The sequence below is a fragment of the Arachis ipaensis genome, chromosome B7, assembly GCF_059453495.1.
Source record: "Arachis ipaensis isolate K30076 ecotype BB chromosome B7, ASM5945349v1, whole genome shotgun sequence".
NCBI lineage: Eukaryota > Viridiplantae > Streptophyta > Magnoliopsida > Fabales > Fabaceae > Arachis > Arachis ipaensis.
In genome coordinates, this window is record NC_142442.1 from 31,386,410 (window position 1) to 31,405,164 (window position 18,755).

The 18,755-nt window shown below is 38.0% G+C and overlaps 2 protein-coding genes and 1 pseudogene across 2 annotated transcripts; 1 reads left to right on the forward strand and 2 right to left on the reverse strand.

The window, feature by feature from the left end:
- Positions 1–5,562: 5,562 nt before the first annotated feature.
- Positions 5,563–6,698, reverse strand: LOC107606931 (F-box only protein 8-like; annotated as a pseudogene).
- Positions 6,699–12,388: 5,690 nt separating this feature from the next.
- LOC148550746 (uncharacterized) lies at positions 12,389–13,204 on the forward strand. Its single transcript, XM_088494608.1, has one exon. It carries the CDS (start codon positions 12,389–12,391, stop codon positions 13,202–13,204), a length of 816 nt encoding a protein of 271 aa, XP_088350734.1.
- A 3,742-nt stretch (positions 13,205–16,946) lies between these two features.
- LOC107609946 (uncharacterized) lies at positions 16,947–17,807 on the reverse strand. The gene is made up of 3 exons (XM_016312011.3): positions 17,705–17,807; positions 17,246–17,631; positions 16,947–17,171 (listed from the first exon to the last, which is right to left on the reverse strand). Exons 1-3 carry the CDS (start codon positions 17,805–17,807, stop codon positions 16,947–16,949), a joined length of 714 nt encoding a protein of 237 aa, XP_016167497.1.
- Between the last annotated feature and the right edge of the window lie 948 nt (positions 17,808–18,755).

Here is an 18,755-nt window from a genome sequence, read left to right on the forward strand (position 1 = left end):
TCAAAATAGGAGGTTGGCTCAAAAACTTTTTGAACTCCTGGAACGCCTCCTCGCATTCGGGAGTCCATTCAAACTGGTGTCCCTTTCTCAATAGGGAGAACAGTGGAAGGGATCTTAGTGCTGATCCTGCCAAAAACCTGGAGAGAGCTGCAAGTCGGCCGTTAAGTTGTTGGACTTCTCTTAAACAAGTCGGACTTCTCATTTCCAGGATAGCTCTACACTTATCGGGATTGGCTTCGATCCCTCTTTGCGTTAGCATGAATTCCAGAAATTTTCCTGCCTCCACCGCGAAGGCGCACTTTGCAGGATTTAGTCTCATCCCGTGCGACCTTATGGTGTCAAAGACTTGTGAAAGGTCAGGCAAGAGGTCGACTTCTTTCTTGGTCTTTACCAGCATATCGTCGACGTATACTTCCATTAAGCTCCCTAGGTGAGAGGCAAACACCTTATTCATCAACCTCTGGTAGGTGGATCCTGCATTTTTTAATCCGAATGGCATGACCACGTAGCAAAAGTTGGCTCTGGGTGTGATGAATGATGTCTTCTCTTGGTCTGGCTCGTACATCGGGATTTGGTTATACCCCGAGTAGGCGTCCATGAACGACAAGTATTGATACCCCGAGCTAGAGTCTACTAGGGCATCAATGCTTGGTAGTGGATAAGGGTCCTTGGGACATGCCTTATTTAAGTCGGTATAGTCGACGCACATCCTCCATTTGCCATTTTGTTTTTTGACTAGCACTACATTGGCTAGCCATGTTGGGTATTTGACTTCTCTGATGAAGCCAGCTTCCAGGAGCGCCTGTACTTGCTCTTCCACTACTAGGGCTCGCTCTGGGCCGAGCTTGCGTCTTCTTTGTTGCACAGGTCGGGACCCCGAGTAGACCGAGAGTTTGTGGGACATGAGCTCGGGATCTATCCCAGGCATGTCGGAGGCCTTCCAGGCGAAGAGATCGGAATTATCTCTTAGGAGCTTAGTCAACCCTTGTCTTAGGGTTTCCCCTAGGTTGGCTCCTATGTGGGTGGTTTTTCCTTCCTCTTCGCCGACCTGAATCTCCTCGGTTTTTCCCCCGGGCTGTGGTCGCAGCTCTTCTTTAATCCTTGCTCCATCGAGCTCTATTGTGTAGATTTCTTTGTTCTTTCCTCTCAGGTTTAGGCTTTCATTGTAGCATTTCCTTGCCAACTTCTGATCTCCCCTCACCGTTGCTATCCCCGCTGAGGTCGGGAATTTCATGCAGAGGTGGGGCGTCGATACCACCGCTCTGAGTCGATTAAGGGTAGCTCTGCCAATTAAAGCATTATAGGCTGACCCCACGTCGATGACTATGAAGTCTATACTCAGAGTCTTTGATTTTTCCCCCTTTCCAAAGGTGGTGTGGAGGGGCAAAAATCCTAGTGGCTTTATTGGCGTGTCGCCTAATCCGTACAAGGTGTCGGGGTAGGCTCTTAACTCTTTCTCATCTGATCCCAGTTTGTCGAAAGCGGGCTTAAAGAGGATGTCTGCTGAACTTCCTTGGTCTACTAGTGTTCTGTGGAGATGGGCATTTGCCAGGATCATGGTAATTACCACTGGGTCATCGTGCCCTGGGATTATTCCTTGCCCATCCTCCTTTGTGAATGAAATGGTAGGGAGGTCGGATGACTCCTCTCCGACCTGGTAAACTCTCTTTAGATGTCTTTTACGAGAAGATTTTGTGAGTCCCCCTCCCGCAAACTCTCCTGAGATCATATGGATATGTCTCTCCGGAGTTTGTGGTGGTGGGTCTCTTCTATCCATATCATCTCGCTTTCTTTTTCCATGAATGTCCGACCTTTCTATGAGATATCTGTCAAGCCGACCTTCTCTGGCCAGCTTTTCTATCACATTTTTAAGGTCGTAACAGTCGTTTGTGGAGTGCCCATATATCTTATGGTACTCACAGTAATCACCGCGGCTCCCCCCTCTTTTATTTTTAATGGGCCTGGGGGGAGGCAGCCTTTCAGTATTGCAAATTTCTCTGTATACATCCACTACAGGAACTTTTAGAGGAGTATAAGAGTGATATTTTCTTGGCCTATCGAGGCCGAGTTCTTCCTTCTTCTTGGCTTCCCTCTCCCTCTCTTTTGTTGAGGGAGGGTGACCAGGTCGCCAACTCAGGTCTCTTAGCTTAGCATTTTCTTCCATATTGATGTACTTTTCAGCTCTTTCCTGTACATCACTTAAAGAGGCGGGGTGTCTTTTTGATATGGACTGTGAGAAGGGACCTTCTCTAAGACCATTGACTAGCCCCATGATGACTGCCTCGGTGGGCAGGTCTTGAATCTCCAAACATGCTTTGTTGAACCTTTCCATATAGGCTCGTAAGGACTCCCTGACCTCCTGTTTTATTCCCAGGAGACTCGGTGCATGTTTTACTTTGTCTTTCTGGATGGAGAACCTCATCAAGAACTTCCTTGAGAGGTCTTCAAAACTGGTAATCGACCTCGGAGGGAGGCTGTCGAATCACTTCATCGCTGCTTTTGACAAGGTTGTCGGAAAAGCTTTGCATCGCGTAGCATCAGAAGCGTCAGCCAGATACATCCGACTTTTAAAGTTGCTCAGATGATGCTTTGGATCAGTGGTTCCATCGTAGAGGTCCATATCGGGGCTTCTAAAGTTTCTCGGAACTTTTGCCCTCATTATGTCCTCACTAAAAGGATCTTCCCCCCCTAAGGGCGAATCTTCTCTACCGTCGTGGGAGTTCTAACCTTTGAGGGAGGATTCTAACTTTAAGAGTTTTCTTTCTAACTCTTTTCGTCGCTCCATCTCCTCTTTTAGGTTCTTTTCGGTTTCCTTTTGTCGCTCCCGTTCCTGTTCTAGCTGCTCGAGGCGACTGTGGACTAATCCCATGAGCTCAATTGCGTGGGATGGTCCTTCTTTCTCTGATTCGCGCCCCTCCGAAGAATTTACCTTCGGGTTTTTGATTCCGGAGGTGCCTTCCCTGTGTTGATCATTGGCTTCCTGGTGAAGGGTCTGGTCTGCCTCATTGTTTCCAGTGTTCAGATTCTCTTGTTCAGAATCTGTCTCCACATGACCCTCTTCAGGGGATCTATCCGCCATCACTGGCTGATCTCTCGGGTCCCCGGCAACGGCGCCAATGTTACGATAGGTAACCGGAGATTAATGGGCTGGATGGCGTTGGTTGGCCCAAACGTATGAAGGAGGTGGCTTTCGAGCAGATCTGTTACTCGGTGTTCCTCCGTCCGACTTGTACGTGTGAAAGAATGGGGGGTGGTACCTACAAAGACACTCCGATGCCTAAGTTAGCAAGAGTGTGAGCAGGTTAGAGAGTATTGGAACTTAGAGATACCTGAATGGTGTCAGTGTATTTATAGTGGTGAACCAATAACCACCGCTGAAGTAGTGCCACCTTTTTAGGTGGATAACCGTTCCCATATCTTAGGGAGGTTAAGATATGGCTCTATGAAGTGGTTAGAGAGTTTCTAGAGGCAGTTACTCATTCGAATGAGTGTTATCTGCCAGCTAACCCCCGTATCTGACTTCTTTGGAGCAGGTCGTGTTCAGTACCGACTTCTTAGGATGAAGGCTGGTACTGGGTGAGGGCTAACCCTTTGGGTTGGGCTTCTTTGCTTAGATCCTGGGCCTTTATTATTGGGTCAGGGTATGAACAGTTATATAAAATTAATTTGGTTATATAACATAGAATCAACAGCGAAACAGGTAATTGATTTGGTTCTGAAAAACAATGGGAGCAATGAGCCCTCTCCCTGCTTACGCTTTCCTTTTCTCTTCCACTTGAATATTTTATTTTGATATGAGCTGTCAACTGCAAAGCAAATAAAAAAGATGGTCAATTATTGGAAATCATTCAGTTCAACCAACTGCAGTAAAAATACAATTTGGAACATTCCACTTTCAGTGATATCATTCTTCCTTCTGAGTTCACTGGAGAATCAATGGCAAAGCATGAGAATAGATTCAAGTAGCTAATTTACTTCTTTGTTCTTTCTGTAATTTTTACTCATTGGAGAGTTTGTAATTACTAATTAGGCCTCTCGAGTCACTTTTATAGAAAATTCAAATAAAGATGTAAAGTTCGAATTAGGTTAGTACCACAAAAGCAGGAGGAAGGGGTTGAAGGAATAGTGTCCTCTAAACACGCGCAGTAATATCACATAGAACATGATGGGTGCAGTGGAGATACATCACTTTTTCCATCGTTGGCTTCTCCTTTAAATCATTGCAGTTGTAAGTGATGAAGATTTCTTGGAGGTTCAAGTCAGGACCATAAAAATGATGTTTGGGTATGTGGTTAGTTATGAATTAGGAGCATTAAATTTTAGGATCAAACATTCAGAATTTTACTTATAAATAAGTCAACTTCACTCAAGTCAAATTAGTTAAAGTTTATAAATGCTAAATATTGCTGAATTAGTTCTAAAAAATGGTATAAAGTAATTACTTTCTCCTTCTCAATTAAATTTAATAATTATATACAATATTAAAAAGATTTTAAGTTTAATATATGTAGTGAGGAATATAGTTTATTGGTCTAATTATAAATATATATTTTCATATAGTTATCAATAAAATATTATCGCACACACTATTAAAACAATTTAATTTTTGTAATTATTATTAACTTTAAAAACTATATATTGTTATCATAATAATAATAACATACAAACTTTACACTTCTATCATGGTCAAACTCTAAAATACTTATAAAATTAATAAAATCAATGACGAATTAGAAATCATTTTGAATGATTTATACTATTATATTTATTATCCTAGATGATAGGTTAAGCTACTTATTTTGTATGTTAAATAATATAAATTATATTTTGTATATTAAATTTATTAATTTATCCATATTAAAAGGAAACAAATTATGCAATAAGTCATACGTTATAAAGATTAATTAGTTGATTTACATATAAATTATCTTTATAAAAAATAAAAATTTGCTCATCATACATAATAATATCCTTGGTATATGTAATGTCATATATATATTAAAATGGTCTATTTTTATTATGTAAATGATTATTGTTATTCATTTTTATTGCATTAGTAAATAATATCTAAAACTAAGAAAAAATTAGAACATTTTCTTAATTTGAATTGAAAAATATCTTGTAAGTATATCCAGTTTTTATATATACTAAATGTAATAAAATTCAATGAAAAAATCTTTGTTATCTTTTAGTGTATTTGGCAAATTTTTAATAGTAAAAGTAAAAGTATTAAAAAAATATAAAAAAAACATCTTTTTTGAGAAGTTATAATTTACATCTTTTTTTTAAAAGATCTTTTTTCTTTAAAAAAAATATTTTTCACATAATAAATAAACAAAAAAATATTTTTATGTCATTGTACTCAAACATAATTGATAGATAAAAAAATCTGTTTGCATTAAATATCCAAATATAAAATTACTTTTATTTTTTTAAAAGATCTTTTAAAAAAAAGGTAATCGAAAAAAAAATTCTTAAAAATTCATCAAACAAATCTAAAGAAGACTTATTAATAAATTGGTATTATTATAACATATAAGAATAACATATGAATTTGTATATTTACAAATTGATTAATTTCTGTAATAAAAAAAAAAAGAGATTTTCTTTGTAAATCCATGTGCCAAACATATTTATTTTGATATTAATATTGTGAATTACTTTGCCACTAATAACATCAAAGGAAGCCAATTCACGGTTATTATTTCCCATAAAAAATATTATATCACATTTGTTGCTCATTCCCATTGGATGCCACAAATTTGTAAAGGGTCCAATTTCACCCAAGATTCCTCTACACCAACTTCACCCAAAATTGATATTTCAATGCGACTATTCTCATCAAAAGAGGAGATCAGAGTAATAGATTCGTTGAGCATTACCAAAGTTCTGGTAGGGTGACCAGTATCACTTTGTCCCCAATCAATCAATGTGGTTCGAAACGGTTCAATGCTGAGATTAAATGACACAAGTACCTCTTTTTCATCGTCCTCCCATCCCCACCAATGGCATACTCCATTCAAATACGCTACATAACTTTCATGAGTCGCTTCTTTTTGAGTCATTTCAAAATCAAGTTTCTTCCAACAATTACTTTTTAGACTATAAATTTGCCAATTTGCTAGCGCAGACGCATATGTGTCAAATTCATGATGAATATAATATACATATTGAATCACTTTATAGTCATCATTCACATTATCATAACCAAATCTATGAATACGTACCTCCGGATCAAAGTCGGACTCATTAGTAATAATACTTGGAGGAATAATTTTACGCTTATCAGTTTTGGGGTTCCAAAGTCCTATTTTTACATTAAGACCAGCTGTTTTATAGTGATATATGATACCGTTAACACAATCTAGAACTCTATCAAAATCAATTTCTTCAAACAGACTTGGCAAAACTAACGTAACCATGTTTTCATACCTTTCTCCCGAAAACAAATGCACATCATTTTCATAAATGCGTCCATCACTTCTTTTGTCATCAAAATATCTCCATAGAAAGAGAGATAATGAATAAGCAGTTTTAGATTTTAAATTTTCGTAGTATATGCTCTTGAAATCAGAATTCTCAAGTAAATTTAGCCAAGACTTATGCACGCAACTAAATTGCTTCAAAGACTTAACAGGTAATTTTGCTAGAATTTTAAATACAAGGTCCTTAGGAATCTCATCGCTGTGGGTTGCCATTTGCGCTAAAGATGAAGATGGAACAATAGAAGATAGAGTTTTGCGCTTGTGGTGTGCCTCGCAAAATGTAATGAAAAATAAATTAGATTTCAACATACAAGTTTAGAAAAATTTTAATGGTATTACATTTTTGTCGCCCTATTTATTTCTCTCCTAATCGATATCTCTAATATATAGGACTAAACATCAAACCAATTAAATTTATTGATTGGAAATATATATCACAAACCTAAATAGAATAAAAGGGAAGCCAATATAAATTACCAACACTTGAATTGCATTTTCAATTACAAACATAAATGTATAATTATTACTCATTATGCTTTGTTTATTCCTAAACAATACTAAATTCTACTAGTTTAAAAAAAATAAACAACCTAAGTTGAAAATAATTACTTGTCATTAATGTGTTACCTGTACAAAATAGTAAAATAAATAAATCTTAAAACAGATCTCAAGTTATTATTATTTGTGCTACGTTACTAGGCAAATAAAATAAAAAAAAATTGGAGGTTAAATCAAAATGATATGATTCGAAAAAACAGTAATATTAGGGAGATAATAAAAAATTAGAGCTGAAAATAACTACGTCTCATTAATATTTTGCCTGTACAAAATAGTAAAGTAAATAAATCTTAAAAGTGATTTCAATTTATAATTATTTGTCCTATATTGTTTGGCAAATAAAATAAAAAAGAATTTTGGAGGTTAAATCAAAATGATATGATTCGAAAAAACATTAATGTTAGGGAAATAATAAAAAATAGATCAAACTTACTTTATTTAACATTTATTAATAGTTTTATCATTTTGAACAATAAATAAATATAAAAGTAAGTTTTTTATCATTTTGATTTTCCACTGAATGTTGCCTCCTCATTTTAGTTATTGGGGAAAGGAATCAAAATGAGAGAACACAACATGGGAAAATGTAACATCCAACTCAAAACTTTAAGCATTAACTTAATAAGTCTCTCATCTTATATACTCTTCACTTATTAATATTTTGTTTGACATGGGACTAATTTCTTATACTCCTCACACTTGCACCCTTAACAATAATTTAATGATAAAATAATTAAGAAAAATTAGATGTAGAAACGTTATGTAATTAGATATATCATTATCTAATTTTTAAAGATGCAGAGAAAGCATTGAATCAAAGATGTAGAAAGTGGATGGGTAAGGGAGGCAAATAAGAGGGAAGACTATGCCATTGAAGCTAAAGGTCTCAGGTTCGAATCTCATTTCTAACTTAAAAAAAAAAAAAAGAAGGCAAAAAAGAAGTTTTAAAGAAGGGTAAAGTATACTTTTTGTCCCTAAAGTTTGCTAAAAGTTTTAAAAATATCCCTAAGTTTTAATTTGTTTCAATTTTGTCCCTCAAGTTTTCGATTTGTATCAATTTTACCCTTATTACTAATTTTTTGATAATTAATATTTTTCTTTCCAAATATACCCCTCCCTTATTATACCTATCATCATCATCATCACAACCCTCTGTCTCTCTTTCTTTTTCTCCATCTCCATCACCACCATCTCCGTTGAGCCCTAATCTTCGATGACCACCACCCTTTTTCTTCTTCTTCGCACAAACCCAGCAACAACGAAGTCATCGCTCTTCCTCTTCTGTTAGCAAATCCAGCCTCATTAATTATTAGTACTAGTTGGGTTAATACCTTTTTTTTTTGTTTTCAGATTTCACACAAAGCAAAGCAAAATCCTTTTGCTGCCACACCAACTTGAAACCCTGACCCCAACAACAAAGTTTCTTCCTTTTTTTTCGTTTCCAGATTTCACACAAAGCAAAGCAAAATCCTTTTACTGCCACACCAACCTGAAACCCTGACCCCAACAATAAAATTTCTTCCTTTCAATATTACTCGTACTATATCTCATTGGAAAATTAATAACACACAAATTAAATGACAGAGAACCAAACATGATCCATTTCAACACACTTCTTCTCATTTCTCAAAATGCCAACATCCAAAACAAACAAATTTATCATCATGACCATGATTATACTCCCATCTCCTCCCCTCTCCCAAAAAAAAATTAAAAAATTAAAAAAAGAGAGAAAATAAGAAGAAGAGGAGGATGAGAGAAAAGACCACATCTTTAAACACATGCATCATCAAAAAGTATGATTTTTTTTTAAACTTCATTGTTGGGCAAAAATGCATGCTTTTTGAAATTTTAATGAACATATTGATGAGAGTGAAAAGTGGTAAGAGCATTGCTAGAGGGATCCTGCGAGAAGAGCTCCTCCAAAAACCGGTTCTATAGAACCTATCCCACATCTCATTCTCTGTTTACTAACAGAGAAGGAGGAAGAGCGATGGCTTCGTTGAGTCTGGATTTGCGCGAAGAAGAAGAAAAAGGGTGGTGGTCATCGAAGATTGGGGCTCAACGGAGATGGTGGTGATGGAGATGGAGAGAAAGAAAGAGAGACAGAGGGTTGTGATGATGATGGGGTGAAGAGGACGGTGAAGATGAAAAGAGAGAAAGAAGAAGAGACAGAGGGTTGTGATGATGATGATGATAGGTATAATAAGGGAGGGGTATATTTGGAAAGAAAAATATTAATTATCAAAAAATTAGTAATAAGGATAAAATTGATGTAAATCGAAAACTTAAGGGACAAAATTGAAACAAATCAAAATTTAGGGATATTTTTAAAACTTTTAGCAAACTTCGGGGACAAAAAGTATACTTTACCTTTTAAAGAATAAACTTAATTATACAATAAAGGTATATGTTTAAAGAATAACTTAATTACAAAGTGATCCTAAATATTAACTTTGGTTAGATTTGAAAAATCCAAATTAATAATTGTTAGTGACTAAATCAAAAATTAACTAACTAAAAATTGACATATCATAAAAAATAAATTACATGTTAATTAATTAAACATCATCTTTTTTTTTAAATACTAGTATATAGATTTGTGTTTTATACGAGCATGAAAAGAAATTCATAATAAATAAATATATTGCATAATATAACTTCTTGTCAGGTATAACGGATTAAATTGATGATATATGAATAAAATTAAATATAGTTAACTACCATAATATAATTTATGAGCATGCATTACCCAAATTTTTTTACTATTAATTGTGTTTGTCAAGTAATGTAAAATAAAATTTAATTATTTTATATTTAATATATTGTCATTAAAAATAACATTTTTAATATGAATTTTTACTATTATAAAATTTACAACATAATAATTAGTTTTAATGAATAAAAAAAATTTATATTTCTATGTATTTATATATTTTATATTTATTTAAAAAATAAAAATGTTGCAGTTTTTATTTTAAAGTATTTTATATTAAAAAATATTTATTTATATTCTAATATCTTTTATATTTATTAAAATCCTTCAACACTCTTCTTTTATAACTTCTTTTTATTTTCATTTATATTATGAAATCCAATGAATCATAAAAGTAGCATATCTAATGCATATAGAGTTAGTTGAGCTTATTTTAGAAACATCTTTTATGTAAAATTGTATGTTCGAATTAAAATCTAAAATAAAGGAAATTAGCATTAAATTCCTTCTTGAACATGTAATAGCAAGCTAAGCACTCATCTAAAATTTTTACGGGAAGATAAAGGATACCCTTATTATACTTTTATTTCTAGAAATAGCACATGCAAAGGAAAGAAGAAAGCTAAAAATAATGTAAAGATTTTTAAATTACAAATACAACAAACAAATTAAATTAAAGCAAGTGCTAGCTAGCTGTTCAATAACTAAATTCTCTTTAAAGTTTGGTAATTGAATTTGTGAACCACATTTGTTTTTTGAAAGTATATATAGAACACTAAATGAGATCTGAATCAAAAGTATTAATGCACATGTAAATTTGGTAGAGCTGGTTATTATGTGCAGAATCCATGTTCCACTTAATCCCTGGAGTAAAACCTATTTCCTCTTTTATGGTATTTGTAATGCTCTCTACGCTATAAAATCCATCACCTGGTTCAATTCCTGGAATACATTTTCATCCAATCATTACTGATATGTACCGTATACCTCGGCCTCCAAACCGAGCATATATCTCGGATAAGGACGCCACTTAATAACAAACCCACCAAATCAGGATGAACTCAGATAAGCTCGGAAAGTAACCAACACTTCAAAATGTTATCATCATAACCACGGAAATTACGGAGAATCACGCAAAATGCGATAACCGAACATACTAACAACGCCTATATAAACACATGAATAACCTCGGAGAAAGTCAGGTCACAGAACTCACTCTGATTTACTCCTCTTATTTTCTCATAACTCACATTCTTACTTGAGCGTCGGAGTCCTTTTTGCATGTGCTCTTGCTGCGGTGTTCCAACCTAGCCGACGTATACCTCTCCCACTTGAGCATAACACCAGGCAGAAGGAGCCACTATACCTTGGCCCTATACGCACGGAACATTTGGCGCCCATCGTGGGGCCTGAATTAATCTAACCCCACCTTTATTCCCACATTACACCTGTTCCTTTTCTTTCGTGCAGGGATTTCTAACTTTTCAGGCATGGCTGAAAACGGAGCTCAATCCTTCAACCAAGCCAAGCTCTTAGCCCAGATGGCCGAACTTCAAGCAGAAGTCCGCCGGCTCTCCGAACTCTCCACACAGAATAACGCAGAAAAACATGAGGAGGGCAACTCTAAAAACTCGGCCTTGGGAAACTCGGACCCCTTGAGTGTAACCCCGCCGAAGGAAAAGCTGACGCTGGACAACCCCTTTTCCGAAGAAATTACAAACTTCCAGATACCTAAAAATTTCGTTTTACCTAACTCTCTAGAACCTTATAAGGGGATTGGTGACCCCCGATCTCACGTTAAAAAGTTTCAATCTATGATGTTCTTTAACGGCGCTAATAATGAACCTATATTATGTCGTTCTTTTCCCACTTATCTTGACGGCGCTGCTTTACTATGGTTCTCAAAATTGTCTGCAGGATCGATCTCATCCTTTGAAGATTTAGCAAGATCCTTTATTGACTACTTTGCCGCCTCAAGGATATACGTCCACGGATCAGATTACCTCGGGACAATAAAGCAAGGACAACACGAGAGTCTCAAAGATTACCTAACCCGATTTGCGGAAGCCACCATGGAGATCCCAGATTTGGACCCTAACGTCCACTTACACGCTCTCAAGACCGGACTCAGACCAGGAAAATTCAGAGAAACAATAGCAATCACCAAACCCAAAATGTTGGAGGAGTTCCGAGAAAGAGCTGCATGTCAAATGGAGATCGAAGAATTGCGAGAGGCACAAAAGTCGGACAAATAGCCAACCAGAAAGGAGGAAGAAAAGGCATTCAAACCGAGCAGAAGGGACCAAAAGAAACCCTTCAAGCTCACTCCGAAGTTTGATACTTATACCAGATTTAACACAAAAAGGGAAAATATAATCAAGGAAATCCTCCCTGCCAAAATAGTCAAACCCCCAGTCAGAGCTGGAAGCTATCAAGATCAACAGTTCGTGGATAGAAGCAAGCACTGCACTTTCCATCAGAAGTACGGGCATACGATGGACGAATGCGTGATAGCCAAAGACTTGTTAGAAAGGTTAGCTCGGCAAGGACTCCTGGATAAATATGTCGAAGGACAAAAAAACAGGGAAACCAAAAAGGAACCAGAAGACCAACCAACAGAGAAAGGTAAATGGACAACAGCGGACCCCCCAGGGGGATCATAAACTGCATATCAGGAGGATATGCAGAGGGAGGCGAAACAAGCTTGGCACGAAAAAGAAGTTACCGAGCAATGCTGGCAATCGAAGGAACAATACCTATAACAAAACACAACACAGCAGAACCCGAGATAACCTTTGGACAGGACGACCTAACCTCAGCAGGCCCAAACCTCGACGACCCAGTAGTGATCTCCATCCAAACAGGAGAATTATTGGTAAGAAAGGTCCTTTTGAACCCAGGTAGTAGTGCTGATGTATTATTCTATTCAACCTTCGTTAAAATGCAATTATCTGAAAAAGCCATGCAGCCCTCATCAGGAGAACTGGTCGGGTTCTCCGGAGAAAGGGTCCCAATAAAAGGGCACATATGGCTAAAAACAACAATGGGGGACCCCCCATTAGCAAAAACCATTGATATTCAATACCTCATAGTCGACTGCCCTAGTCCTTATAACATTATTCTCGGACGACCCACCCTGAATAAATTCAGAGCGGTGGTATCTACATTACACCTGTGTGTCAAGTTTCAGGTACAAAATAACAAGATAGCAACAGTACATTCAGATCATCAGCAAGCTCGACTATGCTACAACGCCAGCCTAAAGAAAACCAACATACAACCAAGATCCAATCAATGGACGAAGATGATCCACACCGCGACTGAGGTACTAACACTCTCTGAGTTAGATTCCAGGGAGGACTTCCAGGAGAGGCCCCAACCAATAGACGAACTCCAGAAGATTCCCCTGACGACAAAAGCCGAACAGTTTACCTATATCGGCTGAGCTCTAGAAGGAGAGGAGCGAGCAAAGCTAATAAAAGTACTCCAAAACAACGCCGACTTATTCGCATGGACACCAGCTGATATGCCAGGGATAGATCCGAACATAATCTGCCACAAGCTTGCCATAAACAAAACATGCAAGCCAATCGCCCAGAAGAAGAGGAACCTCGGAACAGAAAAAATGAAGGCAGCCCTTGAAGAGACAAAGAAACTTCTCAACGCTGGCTTTATAAAAGAGCTCTACTTCACCACATGGCTCTCAAATGTGGTAATGGTAAGAAAACAATCAGGTAAATGGCGCATGTGCGTCGACTTTACAAATCTAAATAAAGCTTGTCCAAAAGATGCATACCCTTTGGCTTGCATTGACAAATTAGTAGATAATGCTTCTGGATTTAAAAGTTTAAGCTTCATGGATGCATACTCTGTGTACAACCAGATCCTCATGCACCCGGAAGACCAAAACAAAACTGCCTTTATAACAGAACACGGAAATTTTTGCTACAAAGTTATGCCATTTGGTCTTAAGAATGCAGGAGCAACATACCAGAGACTCATGGACAAGGTCTTCCAACAACAAATAGGAAGGAACATGGAGATCTATGTCGATGATATGGTAGCAAAAACCTCAGAACAAGGATCACATTGTGATGACCTAGAAGAAGTCTTCCAACAGATCCGAGCATATAACATGAGACTGAACCCTGAAAAATGTGCATTCGGAGTTCAAGGAGGAAAATTCCTCAGATTCATGCTGACCTCACAAGGAATTGAAGCAAATCCAGAAAAGTGTCAAGCCATCCTCAAAATGAACAGTCCAAAAACAATAAAAGAAGCACAGCAACTAGCAGGGCGAATTGCTGCACTATCACAATTCCTACCCGCAGTAGCAAACCGATCATATCATTTCTTCCGAACAATCTCGAAGAATAAAAAGTTCAACTGGACAGAAGAATGCGAACGATCTTTCACAGAACTTAAGCAAATATTATCATCACCGCCAATTCTTCAAAAACCAGAGCTCGGTAAACCATTATATTTATACTTATCAATATCTAACCATGCCGTAAGCTCGGTGCTAGTTTCTGAAACAGGAAAAATACAAAACCCGGTGTACTTCGTCAGCAGAGTTCTACAACCAGCAGAAACCAGATATCCAAGAATAGAACAGCTCGCATTAGCCCTGGTAACAACAGTAAGAAGGTTGAGGCCATACTTCCAAAGCCACATCATAATAGTCAGAACAAATCAACCACTACAACAAATCCTAACCAGACCCGAGCTGGCTGGGCGTCTAACGAAATGGTCCGTCGAGCTCTCCGAATATGACGTCTAATACCAACCTCGAAAGACTCCAAGACTGCAGATACTACCCGACTTTATATCCAAGCTAACAACCGAAGACAAGCAAACAAAACATAACTGGAAACTCTATGTAGATGGTGCAGCAAACAAGGATGGAAGTGGAGCCGGAGTAACACTTAAAGAAAGTGAACAGGTCATAGCCGAGCAGTCATTGCAATTTTTCTTTACAGCAAGTAATAACCAGGCAAAATATGAAGCTCTTCTGGTCGGATTAAAGCTCACCCAAGATTTGCAGATAACACACCTCACTGTATATTGCGACTCCCTACTCGTCGTTCAGCAGATCAAAGGCGAGTTCCAGGTAAAAGATCCTTTGCAAGAGAAATACTGGCTCATAGCAAAGGACCTTATTGCAAAATTTCATAAAATAGAAATAATACATGTGAACAGAGAGCAAAATGCAAGAGCCGATGTTTTATCTAAATTAGCAACAACAAGGCCACAATCACACATGCCAACACTTTCACAATTAACACTTGACAAACCAAGCTTTGAATTTAATAGTATGTTGAGCATTACACAGGAAAAAGATTGGAGGACACCGTTCCTCGAGTACATTAAAACAGGGATCATCCCAACAGACGAACAGAACCAAAAACTCTTTCGAAGAAGAGCAAGCTATTATACAATCGTCAGGGACAACTTATACAGACGAGGATTTTCACAACCACTCCTAAGATGCATAAGCAAGGACGAAGCTGAAACAGTAATGGCAGAAACCCATGAAGGGATATGCGGCAACCACATAGGAGGCCGAGCATTATCCGCAAAGATATTACGCATGGGTTACTATTGGCCAACCATGAAGAGAGATTGCATTGCCAAAGTAAAAAAATGTGACAATTGCCAAAAACATGCCATGATATCCAAAACACCCGCAAAGGAACTACACACTCTAGAGGTAAGCTGGCCTTTCGATAGATGGGGATTGGATATCCTCGGCCCCTTCCCGAAAGTGCCAGGACAGGTAAAATTTCTTTTGGTATCAATAGATTATTTTTCAAAATGGATTGAAGCACAACCTCTAGCACGAATAACAGCTGAAAAGGTGAGATCTTTCCTATGGAAAAACATCATCTGCCGTTATGGTATACCTAGAGAAATAATCTCTGACAATGGAAGACAGTTTACAGATCAAAATCTCGCCTTATTTTTACAAAACTTCAATATAAAACATCACTTTAGCTCGGTCGAGCATCCACAAACAAATGGCCAGGTAGAATCGGCTAACCGAGTTGTTTTACAGGCCTTGAAAAAGAAATTGGACGATGCTAAGGGGGAGTGGGCTGACCTTGTTCCAGAGGTCCTATGGGGTTACAACACAACAACTCACTCAGCAACTGGAGAGACCCCGTTCAAACTAGTGTATGGCGCAGAAGCCCTCATACCCGTAGAAGTCGGAACGCCTACACTCCGAACCGAACTATATAATCGGACCAGAAACAGCGAAGAAAGAGCAACCGATCTAGACCTCCTTGAGGAAGAAAGAGAAATAGCAACCATAAAGCAGCAAGCCATGAAGCAGTTCCTACAAAAACGGCATAACAGAAGAGTGGTCCCCAGAATATTTGAAAGTGGGGAACTTGTACTCAGAAAAACAGAAGAGGCAAGAAAGCCCAAAGCCCACGGAAAGCTAACAGCAAACTGGGAGGGACCATTTCGAATCAACAAAGTACTCAGCAAAGGAGCATACCAATTGGAGACACTGTCAAGGGAACCAGTATCAGGAAACTGGAATATATCCTCCTTGAGGAAATATCTATCATAATGTATCCAAAGCAGATGAAGGTACTCTTTTTCCCATTTGAGGTTTTATCCCAAACAGAGTTTTACTCAAAGGGTTTTAACGAGGCCAGACGCCATGTCAAACCTTTTTAAAGCGACTATCCACAATACATATACAAACTTCTTACAATCGGTTTTTCGTACTTATCCTTTTTTATTTTCGCGTAGAAATCCATTTAGAAAAACAAAGCCCAAACAAACGGCTAACTCAGTTACGCAAAAGACTCTAAACAAATTCACATAGATATGCATATCAAAACAAAAAACAGAGCCGAGCTTTATACTCGGAAAGTCTTAACAAACCAGAGACCAGAGTCAGAATCTAACAATCTTTCAAAATGACATAACAAAACAAAATTCATAAAAAGGGTCCTCATTCTATTTTATCTCCTATACTAGAGCTGTCACTCTCTTTCTCAGCTTCATCATCTATCAACTCCCCATTTACAATGAGCTTCGTAGCATCCAACTTGTTGACATCAACATCAGGGAACAAAACACGAACCTGTGCGGCAGCCCGTTCGAAACCCTGGACAAAACCCTCATACACTTCACCCTCTAGCTCCTTTACACGAGCTGCAAGTCGACCATTCTCAGACTTCAAAGTACCAACCTCTTCCAAAACCAACGAGTGAAGTCTTTTTTTCTTCATCCAACTCAATCCCTTTTTGCTTCAAAGATGAAGACAGCTCAACAATTGTTTTCTCTTTCTCTTGAAGAGAAGCAGACAATTCAGCAATATTCAGAGACTCTTTTTCCTCAGTCTCAATAGCAAGCTCTTGAGCCCTTCCCACAGCAACTATCCGGGCACCCACAACCTATGGACATAAGGCAACAGTTATATAATAGGGAAAAGAAATAACCTCAAAAAACCAAAATAACTGTAAAATACCTGAAGAAAGCGACTAATGCCAGCTCGCCCAACCTCGTTAATCATTTTTGAGTCCTCAGGAAAACGACACAGCTCATCGGTGAGGGTAGCAAACGGAAAAAACCTCGACCACAACAATCTCATATTATCATCCTCACGGTAAGCATGAAGCCGTTTTTGAGATTCATAAGCAGCCTCGACGATTGGCAAAATAGGCGAATCCCCCTCTTTGCTCTCAGCAAGCTCGGCCTCCTTCTTGGCCCTCTTTCTTTTTTGCCGAGGATTCACCTCGGAGGGAACAGCAACACCATCCTTTTTAATGTTCGTCGACCCTTCCTTCTCTGCCTTCTTCCTCTGACTGAAAAAGGACTTCAATCCAGCAGTGGTTATGGTTGGCGCCTTCTCAGCTGAAAAAAAACAACAAACACGTCAGACAGAACTACATAACAGCACCAAAGAGCATTCATCAAAGTGAATTACCTAGGTAATCCAACACGCTTTCCTTATCAGTATCCCACTTTAACAATTCCGCAACAGACAACAGCCCTGCTGATTCTGACACCTCTAATAAAAACTCCAACATAATACTCTCATCAGACACCCTATCATCTACATCAAGAACCTGAACAGGATCGGGAGACCAAGAAACTGGGAACTTCTCCTCCAAAAACTCATTTAGGTAAAAAAGGAAACTCCTCCTCCACACTCCTAATTTTTACAAACATTGTCTTGAAATCCTTAAAAGATGACTTATAAAGGGAAAAGACAGCACGGCGAGGATGGCTACTAAGGTTTATCCACACACCACGTCTAACACCTTTAGTCTGAAACAAAGAAAAGAAGACTGCAAGGGAAGGAGGGCACTCCAGGAGGTCCATTAAATTCTCAAAAGCTCTAACAAAACCCCATGAGTTAGGGTGCAATTGGGACGGTGCACAGTTCAGCCAAAACAAAACACCACATTCAAAGTCAGTAAAAGGAAGACGAACCCCGAGCTCAGTAAACAAACATGAATAACAGTAAAAGTAAGACCACCCATCAACTCTCTCACATACACGATCATCCTTACTACAAGGCAAAAACTCTACTCTCACATTCTGCCCATCCCTAACCCACACATTAGACCCCAACGCCTTCACCGACTCGGTATCACAAAACTGAGATACACAACACCTCACCTGCTCGTTTACCCAGCTACAAGGATCGTCATCCGCCACAACAGTCTTACCCTTTTCCATTATAAGGAAATAGCAAAACAATAACAACAGAAAAGAAAAGGAACAAACCAGAAGATGTCAAAACCTACCTTTGCTACTCATCTTTTTCTCCAAAAAATGCTTAGAGTGAAGAAGCAAAAAAGTTAAACTAGGGGCTCCCCAAAACAGGCCAGGTAATAAAAACAAAAGGGAAACTGAAACAATTTTCTTTTTACATTCATTCATAACCGCCTCAATCTCAACCATCCATTTATTACATCAACATCCAACGGTTGCAAATTCCTTCGAAAAATGGGCCACGAGTTGCACATCAA